The 17,018-nt window shown below is 40.6% G+C and overlaps 1 protein-coding gene across 12 annotated transcripts in view; it reads left to right on the plus strand.

The window, feature by feature from the left end:
* DMD (dystrophin) overlaps positions 1–17,018 on the plus strand; it is a 1,394,632-nt gene that overhangs the window by 1,070,982 nt on the left and 306,632 nt on the right. For all 12 annotated transcript variants that reach the window (XM_076355694.1, XM_076355734.1, XM_076355779.1 and 9 more), the window contains one exon: positions 711–828. In XM_076355694.1, coding sequence (XP_076211809.1) covers positions 711–828 — 118 coding nt within the window. The remainder of the gene's footprint in view (positions 1–710; positions 829–17,018) is intronic.

Here is a 17,018-nt window from a genome sequence, read left to right on the forward strand (position 1 = left end):
TTGTATTTTAGTTTTTATTACCTCCAAAAGACCACGAGTCATTATTCTGAAGCCCATCTTTTTCCCTATGAGAAACTCTAGATCCACTTCTTACTTTCTAGTCAGATTGCCTGGGCTTTATGTATCTCCTTGATGAACATATAAATTAATGTGAGTGTTAATTACTTTTCTGCTAAATAAGGTGTCAGGACAGAAAAAGCAACATTAACAGTCTTACACTGGCTTTAAACCAATAGATAGTAATTAAACAGTCTTAAAATATGAAGAAACAAACATTATTAACTAGACTTCATGAGTTATTAGGAAAATCCTGCCTAATCTGGTAAGAATGTAAACCGCTGTATCTTTTTTAAAATACACTGTAAAATCTAAGTGCATATAGAAGAATAGTATCCTTCCATAGCTTTATAGAGGAAAATAGCTTACCCTTGCATAATTTGATGAGTTAAAAAATGAAGAATGACTGTAATTTTATATCTAGTTTTATAGGTTCTTTTAAAATTACTATTACAAGTTATACTTGGTATTTTTATGTTAAGAATAACAACAATATTTGGAAAGTCTAGATCAAATTCTTCATATTATTTGAAACAGCAAACAATATTTCTGCTTTAAATCAAGGCGGCACAAAAAAAGTCCCTATACATGGTCTTCTCAACAGCTCTACATGCTTTTTTCTTTGTTTTATTTTTGTATTTCTGTGCAACTAGGCAATACTACAGGATCTGGAGCAAAGACGTCCCCAACTGGATGAACTAATAACTGCAGCACAAAATCTAAAAAACAAGACAAGCAATCAAGAGGCCAGAACAATAATTACTGACCGCAGTAAGTGGTGATTCTGCTATCATATGATGTTTCAGCAAATATGGAAAATGTTGTAACACCTGATAAGCATAGCATTTTTGAGATACTTTATGCATTTACCATGAGAAGGAGAGTTCCATCAGGAGACAGTTCCCACAGAGGTTTTCCAAATTGCATATAGAAGAAATGGAAGTGAAAGTCAGTGATCATATATTTCAAATTTTTCACCTTAATTTCATATCGCTTGTCTTCATAGTGGAAGCACATTGTAGAAAATATAGAATGTGATCGCTATAGGTGATGAAATACATTTATTCTTAAACAAGGAGGAAAAAGAAAGAATTCACAGAGTATAGCCACAGGCTTGTAAGAAGATTTCAATTCCATCCTCTGTAGTACAGCTGCAGCCTCTTCTTTCATCTCCCCTCAGTTGACGCACAAGTCAGATGATGCCCTGTATTAGTCTGTATTAGTTCTTTAGTTCTGGTTTCCCTTTCCAGAATTAACCAACTAGCTGTGTCTAAGGTGGAAAAATTAGTAGATTAAGTTTTAGAAGAAGTCTATAGAAGATGTAGTCTTGTCACCCTTGGATGCTTGCATGTCCTTATGCCCTTCACTATAGGATGAAACACAGTCTCAAGGTCGTGCTATAAAAGCAGCCCTCTGTGGTGGACTGTTATATATCTTCCGTTATTATTTTGAGCGCTCAGGACTAAAAACTACAAACAATGAATTTCTTATGGTCCTAGAGATCCCCTGTGGAGCTTAGAGAAGACCCAGGCCAAATGCTTTGCATGTGGACACAGCCAATTCACTTTAGGTGGATGCAAACCGTTCTGTACATCTTGGCCTGGAGACCAGGGATTGCTCCCTGAAACCGACGACTGTGAAGGTCTATACATAGGCTAAACTTCTCTACCCCCATAATTAATATATATATATATATACACACACACACACATACATATTACCTCTTTCTTTTTATTCCATCAGGTAAATACTTTCCATAATATGTCAAAATCACATTGCATGTTTGGACTGCATTGTTGTTAGTAGCAGATACAGATACTATTTAGACTATATCCTATGTGAAATAACATTGTTTAACTGCTATTCTCTTCCTGGCCTTGAAACATATTACTGAGAGAGAGAGAGAAGCTATATTTGTCTTATTTGAAATTTAAGAAGAAATGGATAGCGTTTAGATATTACATAAGTACCTGTTTCTGTTTGACATGCAAATTAATTTTAGAATCACATACTCAGTTGAATTCAGATGCAGCGTGTACATATACCTTAACTTTACAGCGCTTATTCAAAGCCAACATATGTAGTACTCCCATCAGTATTTTCTAGGATGTTTTAATTTTTAATTCTGAGACAAGTCTTCTGAAGATAAGAATTGTAGACTTTCCATGAAATACAAACATAATTCCTATATGCCCTCATGTGAATTGTATGCATGACTAAATTTTGTTCTGTTGGAAAACTGCACTTCACTTTAAGTGAAATTGCCTTCTAAGATAGATTAAATGCTTCTTTCTCATACAGCAAAAAAAAAAGCAAGCAAGCTATCAGACTGTAAATCATGAATGAGTATGTGGTAACCCAACTATATTAAAGCTTGCATCTGTGGCTAGCAGTGTGGTGAATATATTTTACATGCTGATTTTTTAGTTTTTATCTATAAGAATTCCCAAAATGATTAGCTGGTTTTGAACTTAAAGTATACAAGATTCATTTTTGCTGTGATTTAGCAATTAATTTTCTATGCTGAAACTGTCAATATCCTTGACTGCATAAGTGCAGCTTATGATGCAGTAGATACAGGTCATGCCCCTTTATGTTCTTTCAAGTACATCTTGCTGTAGCATAGCATCTTCTGACATCATCCTGTTGTTGCTAATGAAATAATTTTAAAGTAAACAAAATATTTATTGTCAGAAATATACAGGGTCCGCGTTTCTGTAATGGAGGGAGATAAAGTATGATCAGGGCCGTTTTTGATCCAGTCTTCTGAGGCAGCAAACTAGAGTCATGAGGATTTTTTCATGCTTAGTTAGTTTACATTTGTATAACTGTAGGTAGTGCTCAACACTATTCAAGAGGTATTTATTACTTTTGAATTTTAAGGAGATCATGATATATCTAGGGGAAAAGAAATGCTAGGACTTTAGAATGTGACACATAAGGTTTTTCCGAATATATGCCAAATGTGGCATACTGTCACCTAAGTACTTCTTTAAAATAACAATAGTAATTTTTATATTTTTAAGTGTATGATTTTTTTTTCCTGCGGTATGTTGTATGAAGAAGATGGAGATTGCTCTGTCTGGTTTGAATTAGGCCTGCTAAATAGCTGTATAGACAGGATCCACTTGTTCTTGCTGCAGCTACCATGGGGGTAGTTCACTGCTCCCACCCCTTCACAGTGCTATGCTGTCCTGAACATAGGAAGACTCTCCTTATCCCCAGCACAGCTGGGGTGCTCTCTAACTGTGTGGTCTCTAACACAGCTCCTCTGAAGCCCGCCGTGCTGTACAGTGCTCCCACCTAGTGCAGTTGTTTTGCCTTGCAATCCAGCACATACTGAGCCTAGTCCACTGCACCCGGTGTGTTGTCCCCAAGTCCATCCCTGGGAATCTTGCTCGCAGCCAGAGCTGAACCTTGGAGTGGTGAACCTGCTCCAGGTGCTAAGGCCTGCACGTTCCCCACAGCCCTAGAGGGCGTCCCCTCCATTATACTTGGAGCTTGCACCAGAGTCCTGCTGCAAGTCCTCCCTGACTACCTTACCCGCAGACTGTTTCCCACTTACTGTGTTTTTTTCCCTCTTCATGAATACAAATAGGTTACCATGGTTATGTCTTAGCAGTTATGAGTACTGATTCAAATCTATCCAGTTTCATGACCTGAGCATCAGCACTGTGCCATTCATGCTCCTCTGCAGCAGCTGTGCACCACTCTCACATGCAGCCTTCTGTAATGTCACACTATCAGGTGCCAAGTGCATCGGATCCCATCATGAAGGAAAGGGAGTGCAGGGCTGTGCTGCGCTGGTCTGTCACGTAGGAGCTGATAGACTCAACTATATCTAGTGCACGACCTCTTCCTGGGCTGAAGCACGGGATCTCACACTTAGAAAAGTAAAAAGCTGAGAAGATGAGCTAATTTGCATGAATATGCTGTTCATTGTCTTTTGCTATTAAGGTGCTAGTAAAAAAACCCAACATAATCATCTGGCCAATATCACTGAACAGGTATATTATAAATACTAAATGAGACTCATAGCTACGGTACAAGATAACTGCATTCTTGGTCACAGGATGGGTCAGTGTGCCATCAACTGGAATTAAAACCCCGAAGGTTCTGGCTTCTGTGCTAACATTGGTAACTCTTAAGTCATTCTGCTTGCAGAAATATGTATATTATGCTCGTTAAAGTCTAACTTTGAACTATATTTAGAAGCCATTATTGCCTTTGAAAGTATTTATAAAAACAAACAAGGTAATCTCTATGAAGAACTGCAAAAGGTCAATGACCATGAGATTATTTTTCAACAGAATTGTCATAGTATTGCGTAGGTTTAGTCTTTCTTTAGGAAATAAAACCAGAAATTACAGATAAGCTCATACAATTGAATTATTTCCTTTGAACCTTTTTTCCCCACCCTTACTTCATGATCTGTGTGAAATTGCAGGAGCTATACTACGTAAAAAGTACTTGACTCTATAAAGTAAAGGTTGTGTTATGTTTACGTAATGTTATACTCAAATCTCTGTTTATTCAATGTAAATCATAGTTTGTTTACAACTTATACATTAAAGAATACATAAGAATAATAGTTACATTTAGTTACTATTAGTTACATAGTTACATTTTATTGAGGACGAATTGTGGGAAAAAGCAAGATACCTCTCTGCTCTTTTAAAGCCCTCAATAAACCATTCTATTCTAACAGAACCATATGCTGTACAATAACGTTTTTCTCTACATAATGCATCACAGATCCAAAACACTTTGCTTTACTGCTGATGAAAATGTTGTTTCTTTAAATTGAATGAGTTTATAAGCAACTTTGAATATAATAAAGTAATTAAACTTTGAAAATTCCTTTTATTTTCCATCAGTTCCTATGGATAGAATACATAAAGCCGGTAACAAGTCAATATAGAAACAGACTGAGAGATAATAAAACCAAATTTACAGTCTTGGAATCAGAAATACCAAAGTAATTACAAAGGCTATGTTAGATCTTGCTAGATCCTGGGCATGTAAGAAACTTTAAATAGCAGGCCTTCCTACTGTTGTGTTCACACACATGCAAAAGATAACAGTGAATACGCTTTCTGTGGTTTTACTTTGCTAGTAATTTACATCCCAATTTTGTAATGCGGTTTCTGGCTGTGTAAGTGATAGAGGAGGGATGAAAATGAATATTTATAGAACTCTGTGAAGAAATAATCTCTTCCTGACCAAAGAATCTCCCTTTCAAGATTATAAGAAGCCAAAGTAACACACATCTTTCTTCAGCGATTGTGTGAAATGTAGTGAACTCTCAAAATATCACTTGAGAGGTTAATTAAGTTCTATTACATTAAATACATAAATAAGAGCAATAAATACAAGCATTTCAATGAAGACTATTTTGATCAAGAATTAGACATTGGGACCAAATGATTCCATTTGAAATTTTATTTGGCAGTTTTTAAAACCAAGTCCACAAATGTATGAATAATTTATAGAGGATGGCTTCAGAAGAGTTATTTTGGTTTTGTGGTTTGTTTTTTGTTTGTTTGTTTGTTTGTTTGTTTGTTTAAAAGAAAAGCTATGTGTTATAATTGGTTGTTAGGAGAGCTACGCTTGAACTAATCTGAAAAGAGTCTGAGTGTCCCTGTGCCACTCCATAAAAATGCCTTTATTGAATAGTTTGCTGTATTCGACAGTTTTATGGCAAAATCATCAACTTGTCATCACTTTCACAACAAAATGTATGGAAACTCCCCAGTGAATTACAGCTGTACTGTTGTTCTCGACATCCTAAAAAAATAGCCATCTCCATTGTACTGCCATCCATGTGGTTTTCTCTTAGAGCTATTGCATACAAATAAAGTTTACCACTTGAAAAAAAAAATTCATACAATCTGGAATTTGTCATCCAGTAGTAAAACTCCTAGTTACCACGACTGTAAAAGAAAAGCATAAGAGAAAACTGTACTTGTATACAGTTTGCCCAGTTATCTTGTTGATATTTTTAAGCTGAATTATTGAATAAACCCCAGTATTCCATTCTCTGGATTCCACGTATTTCAAGAACTTCTCAAGAACCTGAGTAATAGCTTTCCTATGTCATAAAGATGCAAAGTTTATTAATCATCCTGATGTACTTCTTTACAGCAGAAACCTTGTTTTTCCTATGAGAAATCTATGCCATGGAAATGAAGGAAGGGAGAAACCATTTGCTGTTAAAGAAACATCAATAACAAGATAAAACTATAGCTTTGAAAGGGATAGCGTGTTACTGAGAAGAGTACCGCATTTGAAAGTCATTTTGGAACACTGGGACAGTTGCCCTTTAAGAACGGGAAATAACATGCCCCAGAAATGTCTGAGTGATCGGGGAATTACAGTTATATATCATTTCTCAGGCTATATATACTAGAAGTATATGGCTCAGTGGGCAAAGGGCAAGATCTAAACCGCCTACTTCAGGTGTTGTAGTGCTCTGAAAAAGGATGTGAGACTACAAGGTGACCTTCCTCCATTTTTGGTTATATTCTTGAGTAAAAGTGGCATGGCTTTTTTGATAGCCCCAGAGCTGCTATGTGTATTAGGTGATATCAGAGCTGGTGGCTGTGTTAGGCTTGCTCAGAGCTCACTTACCTTGTCAAGCCTGTGAAGAGAGTTAGATAATTACTAAACTTTGTGTTGTGTGATAATTCAGGTGGAATGTATCTGGCTAGTTCTAGAATAGGTACTTCTAAATAGATAGGAACGTTCTCCTAAGTTTTATGTTCCTAGAAATCAGTCTGTGTTGGAGAATAGGCACCCTGGATTGCTGTGTTGGATAAAGGCACTTAATTTTGCCCAAATCGTGTTAGTAAAATTTTGTCATCTACCCTCCAAAAAAGCTAGGAGAGCAGAATTGTTGACCAAATCTCTCCTCAGGAAAATATGACCACATATTCTGCAATTTACTCTGCTGTTCTTAAATTGTTTGAAGACTGAGGTGATAAAGGTGATTTTAGTAAAAGGACCAAAGCATGTAAAACTTCGGCCCCCCCAAACTTCAACGTACCCAGTCACTAATTAGATGAAAGTAACTGTTGCCCAGAACCACGAGCAGACAAGAAATGACAGAAAGTCTTGTTTACAGGCTATCAGCAGGCAATTCCTTTCCCCAAGTACCGTTGTCTGCTCTCCTGCTAAGAGAAGTCCTATTAATAGTGTTGTTAGGGGCATCTTTTCCTTCTTTTATGCTCAAGCGGAGCATATTTTAACAGACTAGTTTTATGTAACTACCTGCATTTGTTCTTAATGTCTTTGTGAAAATCTTTAACACTCATAGAAATCTGCATGCATATATCAATTTGAAGGAGCTTTCGCTTTTTAGATTAACGAGACCAGTGTCTCAGTAGCTTCAGAAAGAAGCAAATTTACTTGCAAAAGTGTTATAAGCAAAATGTAAAAGGAAGGTAAGGAACTGCCACAAAGGATGAGATTGCAGGTCCTACTAATTTACTCTTGTTGTCTCAGAAATTGTTAGTATTATGTCCTTCTGAAGAATAAAGAATTCAATAGTATGCAAATGTGAAGTAAATTGAGAGTACTTCTCAGGATACTAAGTCTTTCTTTCATATCTTAAACAATTGGAGAAGTTTAACATAATTTTTTGAAACATTTAACTGACTAAAACTGCCAAGAAATGGTAGTTCTTCAGGAAAGCAAGCACTGAGTTATTTTAGAGTTTTCAACATATTTCATAGTATCTCATGTGAGACTTCCTATTTACAGTGTTACAGCAAAAAGTCTGGTTTTAATTACATTGGATTTCAAAATTGAATTCAACCTCATTTTACAAATGTTAATTAACATTTGTATAAAATGCTTTAAAATCTGAAAATAATAAATGCTGAAGAGTTTTGACTTATATCTTGTCAGTGGTAGAAGAATGTTCCATTGACTTGTGTAGTGGCCAGATAATCAGAAAGGAATTGTTTTTCTCTTTGAGTGATACTGGCAAGATTCAGTTTTCTATGTTAAAATAGTAGTGTTAATAATTTGCCATTAAAAATATTTGTATCACTTATACCATGCTTGTGGCCCATCTCCATTGCAAGTAAATATCCAAAATGATCAAGCTCCAAAAGTGAAAAAGAGGGAAAAAACCTGCCTATTATTTATAACTGTATTAACATTCTACACTTTAAGAATTATTTTTCAAAGTTCAAGACTCTTTTTATAAGCAATGTAAATTACCTGTCTACTGATGGAATTTCATCGCTGTGTTTATACAAGGTCCACTTGGGCAATCAATAAAGTTACTGTCTAACCTTAAAATCTGCGAGTGTGCAGTTGCTCAAGATCATGGAAAATTATTTTCTTTTTTCATTCAGATAGGGGATTTCTATTTTCTTGCTGAATGCTAGTACTTGTCCATATGTTTGAAGTCTGAAAGTCTCAAAAGTATTGCATCATATGGTTTGGATGCATTCCCTTTTTTCTTTAAGGGAATTAGAAAGCTCCATTTTTAACAAAAGCACCCATTTACCCCAAAAAGCCTCATTATCTTCCTTCTTTTCACTCTCTTTATATAGAGTTTTCATATTTTAATTAATAATTTAATTTTAATGGAACTTTTAAATGTTCAGTCAGTTTATACAAGCATCAAGAAATTACTTGTTTTATAATATTAAATTGCCTGGATTTTAGTGATCTTTTTATTGTTTAGTGGGATTGCTTATTTGGGTTTACTTTTTGCCATTCTCTTTGTAAACATTGACATTGCAATGCTGACATTCTTTATTACTTGACTTGATGTTATCACATATCTGAATATCTTCTGTCAGAATAGATGTCAATAATTGATTAGAAAGTAATTTGGATTTTGCATTTGCTTTTAGATTTGGGCACAATGACAGAATTTAATGAGCAGCTAGGACTTTTGGGACTCATGAGATTTTCATAGACGTTTTATCTGGTGGAAAAACTTTGATGTACAGAAGTTACCAGGAACTGTGCTGTTGGACATCTGCTGCCATCTGTATCAAAACCATTTCATCGATTTTTTCACAGTTACACATACTTGTTGCATCTACATGTTTGTACTTAGTCCTTTGTATTTTGCAGGTGATTTAATAACCTAGAAAAACACTGAAAACCTAACCTTTCATATTTACAAATATGAAAAATGTTTAAAAGGTGCAATGCAGCATTATGAAAAGACACCTGAGCTACCTCTGAGACTAAAAGCTGTCTAGGCTGTTGGCTGGGGAGTTTGCTCGGGACGGCAGGGGCGGAGCCCTCCACTAGCACATAACGATCTGGCAATCTGTAAAAGGACAAACGATCACGCAATCTGGCCGCTGTCGTTAAAGACAACAAAAAAAGTTTTTACAAATATATTAATGACAAGAAGAGAGCCAAGGAGAATTTCCATCCTTTATTGGATGCAAGGGGGAACATTGTCACTGAGGATGAGGAAAAGGCTGAGGTACTCAATGCCTTCTTTGCCTCAGTCTTTAACAGGCAGACCAGTTATCCTCAGGGTACTCGGCCCCCCGAGCTGGAAGACGGGGACGGCGAGCAGGATGAACCCCCCGTAATCCAAGAGGAAGCAGTCAATGACCTGCTATGCCACCTGGACACTCACAAGTCTATGGGGGCCGGATGGGATCCACCCGAGAGTGCTGAGGGAGCTGGCAGAGGTGCTCGCCAAGCCGCTCTCCATCATCTATCAGCAGTCCTGGTTAACGGGGGAGGTCCTGGACAACTGGAGGCTTGCCAATGTGACGCCCATCCACAAGAAGGGCCGGAAGGAGGATCCGGGGAACTACAGGCCTGTCAGCCTGACCTCAGTGCCAGGGAAGATTATGGAGCGGTTCATCTTGAGGGCGCTCACAAGGCATGAGTGGGACAACCAGGGCATCAGGCCCAGCCAGCACAGATTCATGAAAGGCAGGTCCTGCTTGACCAACCTGATCTCCTTCTATGACCAGGTGACCCGCCTAGTGGATGAGGGAAAGGCTGTGGATGTGGTCTACCTGGACTTCAGCAAGGCCTTTGACACCGTCTCCCACAGCATTCTCCTAGAGAAGCTGGCGGCTCACGGCTTAGACAGGTGGACTCTGCGCTGGATCAAAAACTGGCTGGACGGCCGGGCCCAGAGAGTTGTGGTGAATGGAGTTACATCCAGTTGGCGGCCGGTCACGAGCGGTGTTCCCCAGGGCTCAGTACTGGGGCCGGTCTTGTTTAATATCTTTATTGATGATCTGGATGAGGGGATTGAGTGCACCCTCGGTAAGTTTGCAGACGACACCAAGTTGGGCGGGAGTGTTGATCTGCTCGAGGGTAGGAAGGCTCTGCAGAGGGACCTGGACAGGTTGGATGGATGGGCCCAGGCCAACTGTATGAGGTTCAACAAGGCCAAGTGCTGGGTCCTGCCCTTCGGCCACAACAACCCCATGCAGCGCTACAGGCTTGGGGAAGAGTGGCTGGAAAGCTGCCTGATGGAAAAGGACCTGGGGGTGCTGGTTGACAGCCGGCTGAACATGAGCCAGCAGTGTGCCCAGGTGGCCAAGAAGGCCAATGGCATCGTGGCCTGTATCAGAACTAGTGTGGCCAGCAGGAGTAGGGAAGTGATCGTGCCCCTGTACTCGGCACTGGTGAGGCCGCACCTCGAATACTGTGTTCAGTTTTGGGCCCCTCACTACAAGAAGGACGTTGAGGTGCTGGAGCGTGTCCAGAGAAGGGCAACGAGGCTGGTGAGGGGTCTGGAGAACAAGTCTTATGAGGAGCGGCTGAGGGAACTGGGGTTGTTTAGCCTGGAGAAAAGGAGGCTGAGGGGAGACCTCATCGCTCTCTACAACCACCTGAAACGAGGTTGTAGCGAGGTGGGTGTTGGTCTTTTCTCTGAAGTAACAAGTGATAGGACGAGAGGAAATGGCCTCAAGTTGCGGCAGGGGAGGTTTAGATTGGATGTAAGGAAAAATTTCTTTACTGAAAGAGTGGTGAAACATTGGAAGAGGCTGCCCAGGGAAGTGGTGGAGTCCCCATCCCTGGAGGTATTTAAAAGACGTGTAGATGAGGCGCTTAGGGACATGGTTTAGTGGGTGGTGGTGTTGGGTTGACGGTTGGACTCGATGATCTTAGAGGTCTTTTCCAACCTCAATGATTCTATGATTCTATGATCTCAGGACACAAAATCAGGGGGCATACGAGTGTTGTGATGCAGGGCTGTACCAGAGCAAGGCTGTAGGTCTCGACACAATGGTGCACTGTGGAGGTACACTGGTAAAAACAGGGAATGTATCCTTTAGTAGAAATCTTTATATTTCTCAGGGACTAAGACCTGTTTGTTAGATGACATTACATGTCATTCCAATCTATACACAAGAATTAGTGTGCACCTGGCTGTCTCCCCAGCGTGGACTCTAGACAGGGCTTAGATGGGTCTGGTAAATTACTGATTCAGATATTGAGAAACAAAGGAGACATAAACAACAGAAGAGCTAAGGAAACATCTTTCCTCAGGCTCAGCTTCAGTCCAACACTTCCCCTCACAGCTTCCTAGTCTCAACTCCCCTTGTTTTTGGTACACGTTGTGCTTTGTCCCCCCTGTCCCTTTGGCACAGTGACAGGTGATCAGTGTGCCATGGTTTCTATCTCTGCTGCTGCCTTCTTACTCAGCTGCAGTTCCTCACAGGTCCCTTCTCAGACATGGTGTGAGTGCCTCTTCCAAGTGTGTGCCTCCAGCCGTGTCCCCAGGACTATCCCCTTCCATGTGGCTCCTCCATTGTGTTTCTCCAAACACCTCTCTTCACGTTCACCTCTCCCCTTTCCTGTTTCCTTGCTGGCCTCCCGCTGTGCCTCCTGCCCCTGCCTGCTGCCACCTTGTCTGCAACTTGTTTGGGCAGAGGCGCCACTGGCTCCTCTCTCTGGTGGGAGCTCTGGTGGGGGCCAGCCACCCCTGCAGGTCTTGGAGCTGCCTGGAACTGGCTGTGACCGGCACACAGTGGTTCATGGCCTCCTCCCACCTGGGTTCCTCGCTGGCCCCGCTGCCCCACAGAGGCAGCCAGGGGTGTGCTGCTGGTGCTGCCATGCTGCCCAAGCTGAGGCAGGGGGTCAGGCAGCTTCCAGGCTCCCAGGCAGCGTGCAGCACAAGCAGAGCTCATGGGATGTTTCCTGAAAATCACTTGGACTCTTAGAGGTGTATTTTCATCTGCCTTCCTGTACTTCCTCCATTTCCCATTCTCCTCTCTCTGTCCCCATGTGGAAAATGCTGGTTTATGTAATCAGTTTAACTCATTTCTGTCTTGCTTCTTCCCTTGTGTTCTCTTTGCACCATGTCATTGCACTCATCTTCCACTCTGGCTATGCCCTCCTGCTTACCTCCCCTTTCTAGTACCTGTCATGTAAAAATTGCTGTCGTAGCTCAGACCAGGGCTCTTTCTGTAGCCTAGGTAATGCAGGAATACCGTATCAGATTTAGAGACGGTTGCACAGACCAGAAGTGGTGTTGGTGTTTTTATGGCTTTTTATAGGAAGGGCACCATTACTTTTTTGGGTTTAATGTGTGAGATCTGGGGGGAAAAAAAGCACCAAATAATAGCATTTATTTTTACACGTTAACTTCTTCTCGTAGACTTGAACTTATCAGCTTCTCAGATACCATTTGAGATATCTCTGAATTCTTAAGTTTAATAAAACCCCAGCAGCTTGCAGCAGCATAAACAGAGCAGATCTGTGCCTCTGCCTGGTGGCTTTCTGCTCAGAAACACTGCCCATGCTTCCAGCGCCGCATGCCAGAAACATCTTGGAGAGGACCAAGAGGGACACTGCCATCAGCAGTGAAGGTGCTGTTCTCTGATAGCTACCCACAGGGTGACTTTTGTTAGTGAGAAGTCACAAATTGCTTTAAAAGTGATGGTAATGCTGACCACCTTCCTTGGAGACTAAATAGGGGAACAAGTAATCAGGTTTTCATTTAGCTGGAACAAGACTTGGCACCCAAATGCTAATATAAACACTTGGACTAGGGATTATTTTAGTTGCATCTGTAATTTTAATCGGTGAAAGAAGAGGCAAGATAAGGGTAACAAAAAATTCCAGGATATCAAGAGAAACCCTCATACACGTGATGGAAAGTAGAGAGAGAATGCTTGCAAAGACTGAGGCAGCCTACTGCTAAGGCGGGCTACCACAACAAAGAAGGCAGGATATTTTTATTCCTTCCTTGCAAATATATGATTGCATCTGAGGAATACTTGCCATTCTTCATGTTTCTTCCTAGGTGAAGCCCCCTGCCAAACACTAAGCACTGACTTACTCCTTATGCCTAAGGTCAGTTGTGTGATAGCATATGGATTTTTTTTTTGCCTTTAGGGATCAATGAAAATACAGTAAGAGCAAACTTCTTGTATCATCAGAGGTGAGGATGATCTTGATTTAATTTCCAGATCTGCTACAGACTTTCTTTGTAATTCCAGAAGTGTCTTTTAATTTCATATGTTCAGTTCTTTACCTAGATAAGGTGGGATAATAGATCTTATCTCCCAGCCTTTGTCTGCCATACGTGTTCAGAAGACTAGGTTTTTTGACCTGTTTTGTTTGAATATGACAAACCTAAGTCTTTGCTGTTTTGGCCAGTGTTTCAAGGTAGTACTGTGTTAGAAATAATAGCTTGCACAGAACATTGTAAATTTGACTAGAAGCAGACATGTAAACAGTAAAAAAATCCATTTTATTTTTATCCATGATGATACGAACAGAAGAGCTATGCTAGCTGTGTTGCAACAAATTAGTCAAAATGAAAATAAATGGAAATAACAAAAAAGGAATTGTTCAGAATTTGAGTTTTCAAAATGTGATCAAATTATTCGTCCACTGACATTTCATCCAGAGTTTGATGGGCAACATTTAATGTCCACAGTTATTTTAAAAACTGTCAGAACAGTATATATTCATTTATTCCAGACCATAATTTTCTGTAGTAATTACAGAGCAAACAGGAAACAAAGGTCCTGCTCTGCAGAGATTACAAGCTAAATTTAGATGCCACATAATCAGTGATATCAGGCAAATGCAGATTTTGGTGTACATTGTGTCCCATCTCTTTTTCTAAAATGAATGCAATACACAAAGAACATATATTGGAACCTGCAGTTGTTCTCAGACAATCTAGTTAAGCACCCTGGAGTACGTTTGGCCTACGGATTTTACTTTGGGTATCCTCAATATAAATTTATCATGGTTTTAGTTTTGCTTGAGTTGGGAATAAACCAATAACAAAAAGAGTGTTTTGCGCAGCCCCAAAGCTCCTTTGCAAGTCCAAGCAGAGTAAATACCGGCTTAGCCTGTGTGAGAGAGATCCTAAGACTTTGGTGGGTGGTTGCACCAGCTGGTGGTTTTATTTTGTTAAGTATACCAAATCATCATTATGGTGACTTATGAAATACTGTAGATAATTCAAATTTAATTTTATTACTGTTTTCAGAACCATAAGCATATGAAAATGGTGGCTCTGAGGCCTTCAATCTGTGTTTAGTGGATAGCAATGCTCCAAGGATTGTGTCAGCCTTTATCGTGCCAAAAAGGGAGGGAAGGGGAAATAGCATAAAAATTCTGGAGATTAGCTGCTGGTATTTCATCTTTCTTGTCAGCAGGCCTATTGCATGATAAGTGAGACAGTGACCCATCAGAGTGATCTGGACAACCCTTAGCTGAGTAACAGCGAAGGAGAGTAGATGTTGAACAGTCTGGTATATGGTGAAAAAGTGGTGGCATCTGGGCTTGGTGGAACTTAGAACCTGAAACAGAATATTTTAAAAATGTTTTATTTCATTATATTTTAATTGGATGGGAGCCTGCGTACAGTAGAGGAAACACCTATGCCATGGAAGTTTTTCCTGGAATTGTCAGACTGTGTTTATGACTGCTTTATCTTCTTAAGTGTAGAAATGAATTTTTGCGCTTTCAACACTTGGCTTTCTTCACTGCAACATTATATTAGGATGGCAACAGTAATGGTTTAAGCTGTTCATAGGATACCTTTTCTTTGCTCCATTTTATGTGTTTTCCTGCAAGCAGGATGTTAAGCTCTGTAGTAAAATATAGAATAGAATAGAATAGAATAGAATAGAATAGAATAGAATAGAATAGAATAGAATAGAATAGAATAGCTCAGCTGGAAGGGACCTACAAGGGTCATCGAGTCCAACTGCCTGACCACTTTGGGGCTGACCAAAAGTGCAAGCATGTTATTAAGGGCATTGTCCAAATGCCTCTTAACCACTGACAGGCATGGGGCATTGACCACCTCTCTAGGAAGGCTGTTCCAGGGTTTGGCCACCCTCTTGGTAAAGAAATGCTTCCTAATGTCCAGTCTAAACCTATGTAGTGTGTTAGGTTCAAAATTTGCTGAGTTTCAGCCATATCACAATAGTGACTTTGCAGTGCGTTGATTTGCCTGAAGTTGATTAAGTTTAGTCCATTTAGTGTCTCATGAGTCTCATGAATGTTATGATCTGTGTTGGAGTACCAAAGAGAACATGAACAAAGAAGCACAGATGTCTGATCAAAAAAAAACCCAAAACAAAATACCCCCAAACAAACCCAACCCCTTCTCAAACCAAAAACACAGTAAAAGGCAAGTTATTGTGTCTTTCCTTTTCTCAAGATTGGTGCAATTGCACATTATATATATATATATATATTTATTAGTCAGCTAAAATATTGGACTAAGATGACAGATATGGTATGTTGTTTGTTGTTTATGTATCTATTTAGTTATTAAGAAACAAATACATGCCAGGCTCCTTAGCTTGGGACACAGTTCATGTGACCTTGAGAACTAGTCCTGTAAATTAAAAATAGGAAAAACAATGTTACTTTTTTTCTTACATGCTCCTATGCTTGCAGAGCTGTGCTCCTTTAACAGTTAAAACACCAGCATTTTTATGATAGGCCCTTCATTTTCTGATCAACGTTTAGTTGAAAAAAAAAAATGTGGAGCAGTATAGCTACACAGAGAATGCTCAAAATCTCTGAATGTTTTGGAAATTTCAGCAGAAACAGTTCTTCTGAAAGCAAGGGAGGTAGAGATAGATTGGTGGAGCCACACCCTACCATCCCTCAGGCAAAGGCAGCAGATGGAGGCTCCCCAAGAAGCAGAGGATCTCCCGCACAAGGCATGTGCGGGACAACCAGGGGATCAGGCCCAGCCAGCACGGGTTCATGAAGGGCAGGTCCTGCTTGACCAACCTGATCTCCTTCTATGACCAGGTGACCCGCCTAGTGGATGAGGGAAAGGCTGTGGATGTGGTGTACCTGGACTTCAGTAAGGCCTTTGACACCGTCTCCCACAGCATTCTCCTAGAGAAGCTGGCGGCTCATGGCTTAGACAGGTGTACTCTGTGCTGGGTCAAAAACTGGCTGGATGGCCAGGCCCAGAGAGTTGTGGTGAATGGAGTTACATCCAGTTGGCGGCCGGTCACGAGCGGTGTTCCCCAGGGCTCAGTTTTGGGGCCAGTCTTGTTCCATATCTTTATCGATGATCTGGATGAGGGGATCCGAGTGCACAAGTTTGCAGACGACACCAAGTTGGGCGGGAGTGTTGATCTGCTCGAGGGTAGGAAGGCTCTGCAGAGGGACCTGGACAGGCTGGATCGATGGGCCGAGGCCAACTGGATGAGATTCAGCAAGGCCAAGTGCCGGGTCCTGCCCTTCGGCCACAACAACCCCATGCAGCGCTACAGGCTTGGGGAAGAGTGGCTGGAAAGCTGCCTGATGGAAAAGGACCTGGGGGTGCTGGTTGACAGCCGGCTGAACATGAGCCAGCAGTGTGCCCAGGTGGCCAAGAAGGCCAATGGCATCGTGGCCTGTATCAGAACTAGTGTGGCCAGCAGGAGTAGAGAAGTGATTGTGTCCCTCTACTCGGCACTGGTGAGGCCACACCTTGATTGTCTTTCTCTGCATAAAAAGTATGGATTAACCAG

The sequence above is a fragment of the Aptenodytes patagonicus genome, chromosome 1 (genome assembly GCF_965638725.1).
Source record: "Aptenodytes patagonicus chromosome 1, bAptPat1.pri.cur, whole genome shotgun sequence".
NCBI lineage: Eukaryota > Metazoa > Chordata > Aves > Sphenisciformes > Spheniscidae > Aptenodytes > Aptenodytes patagonicus.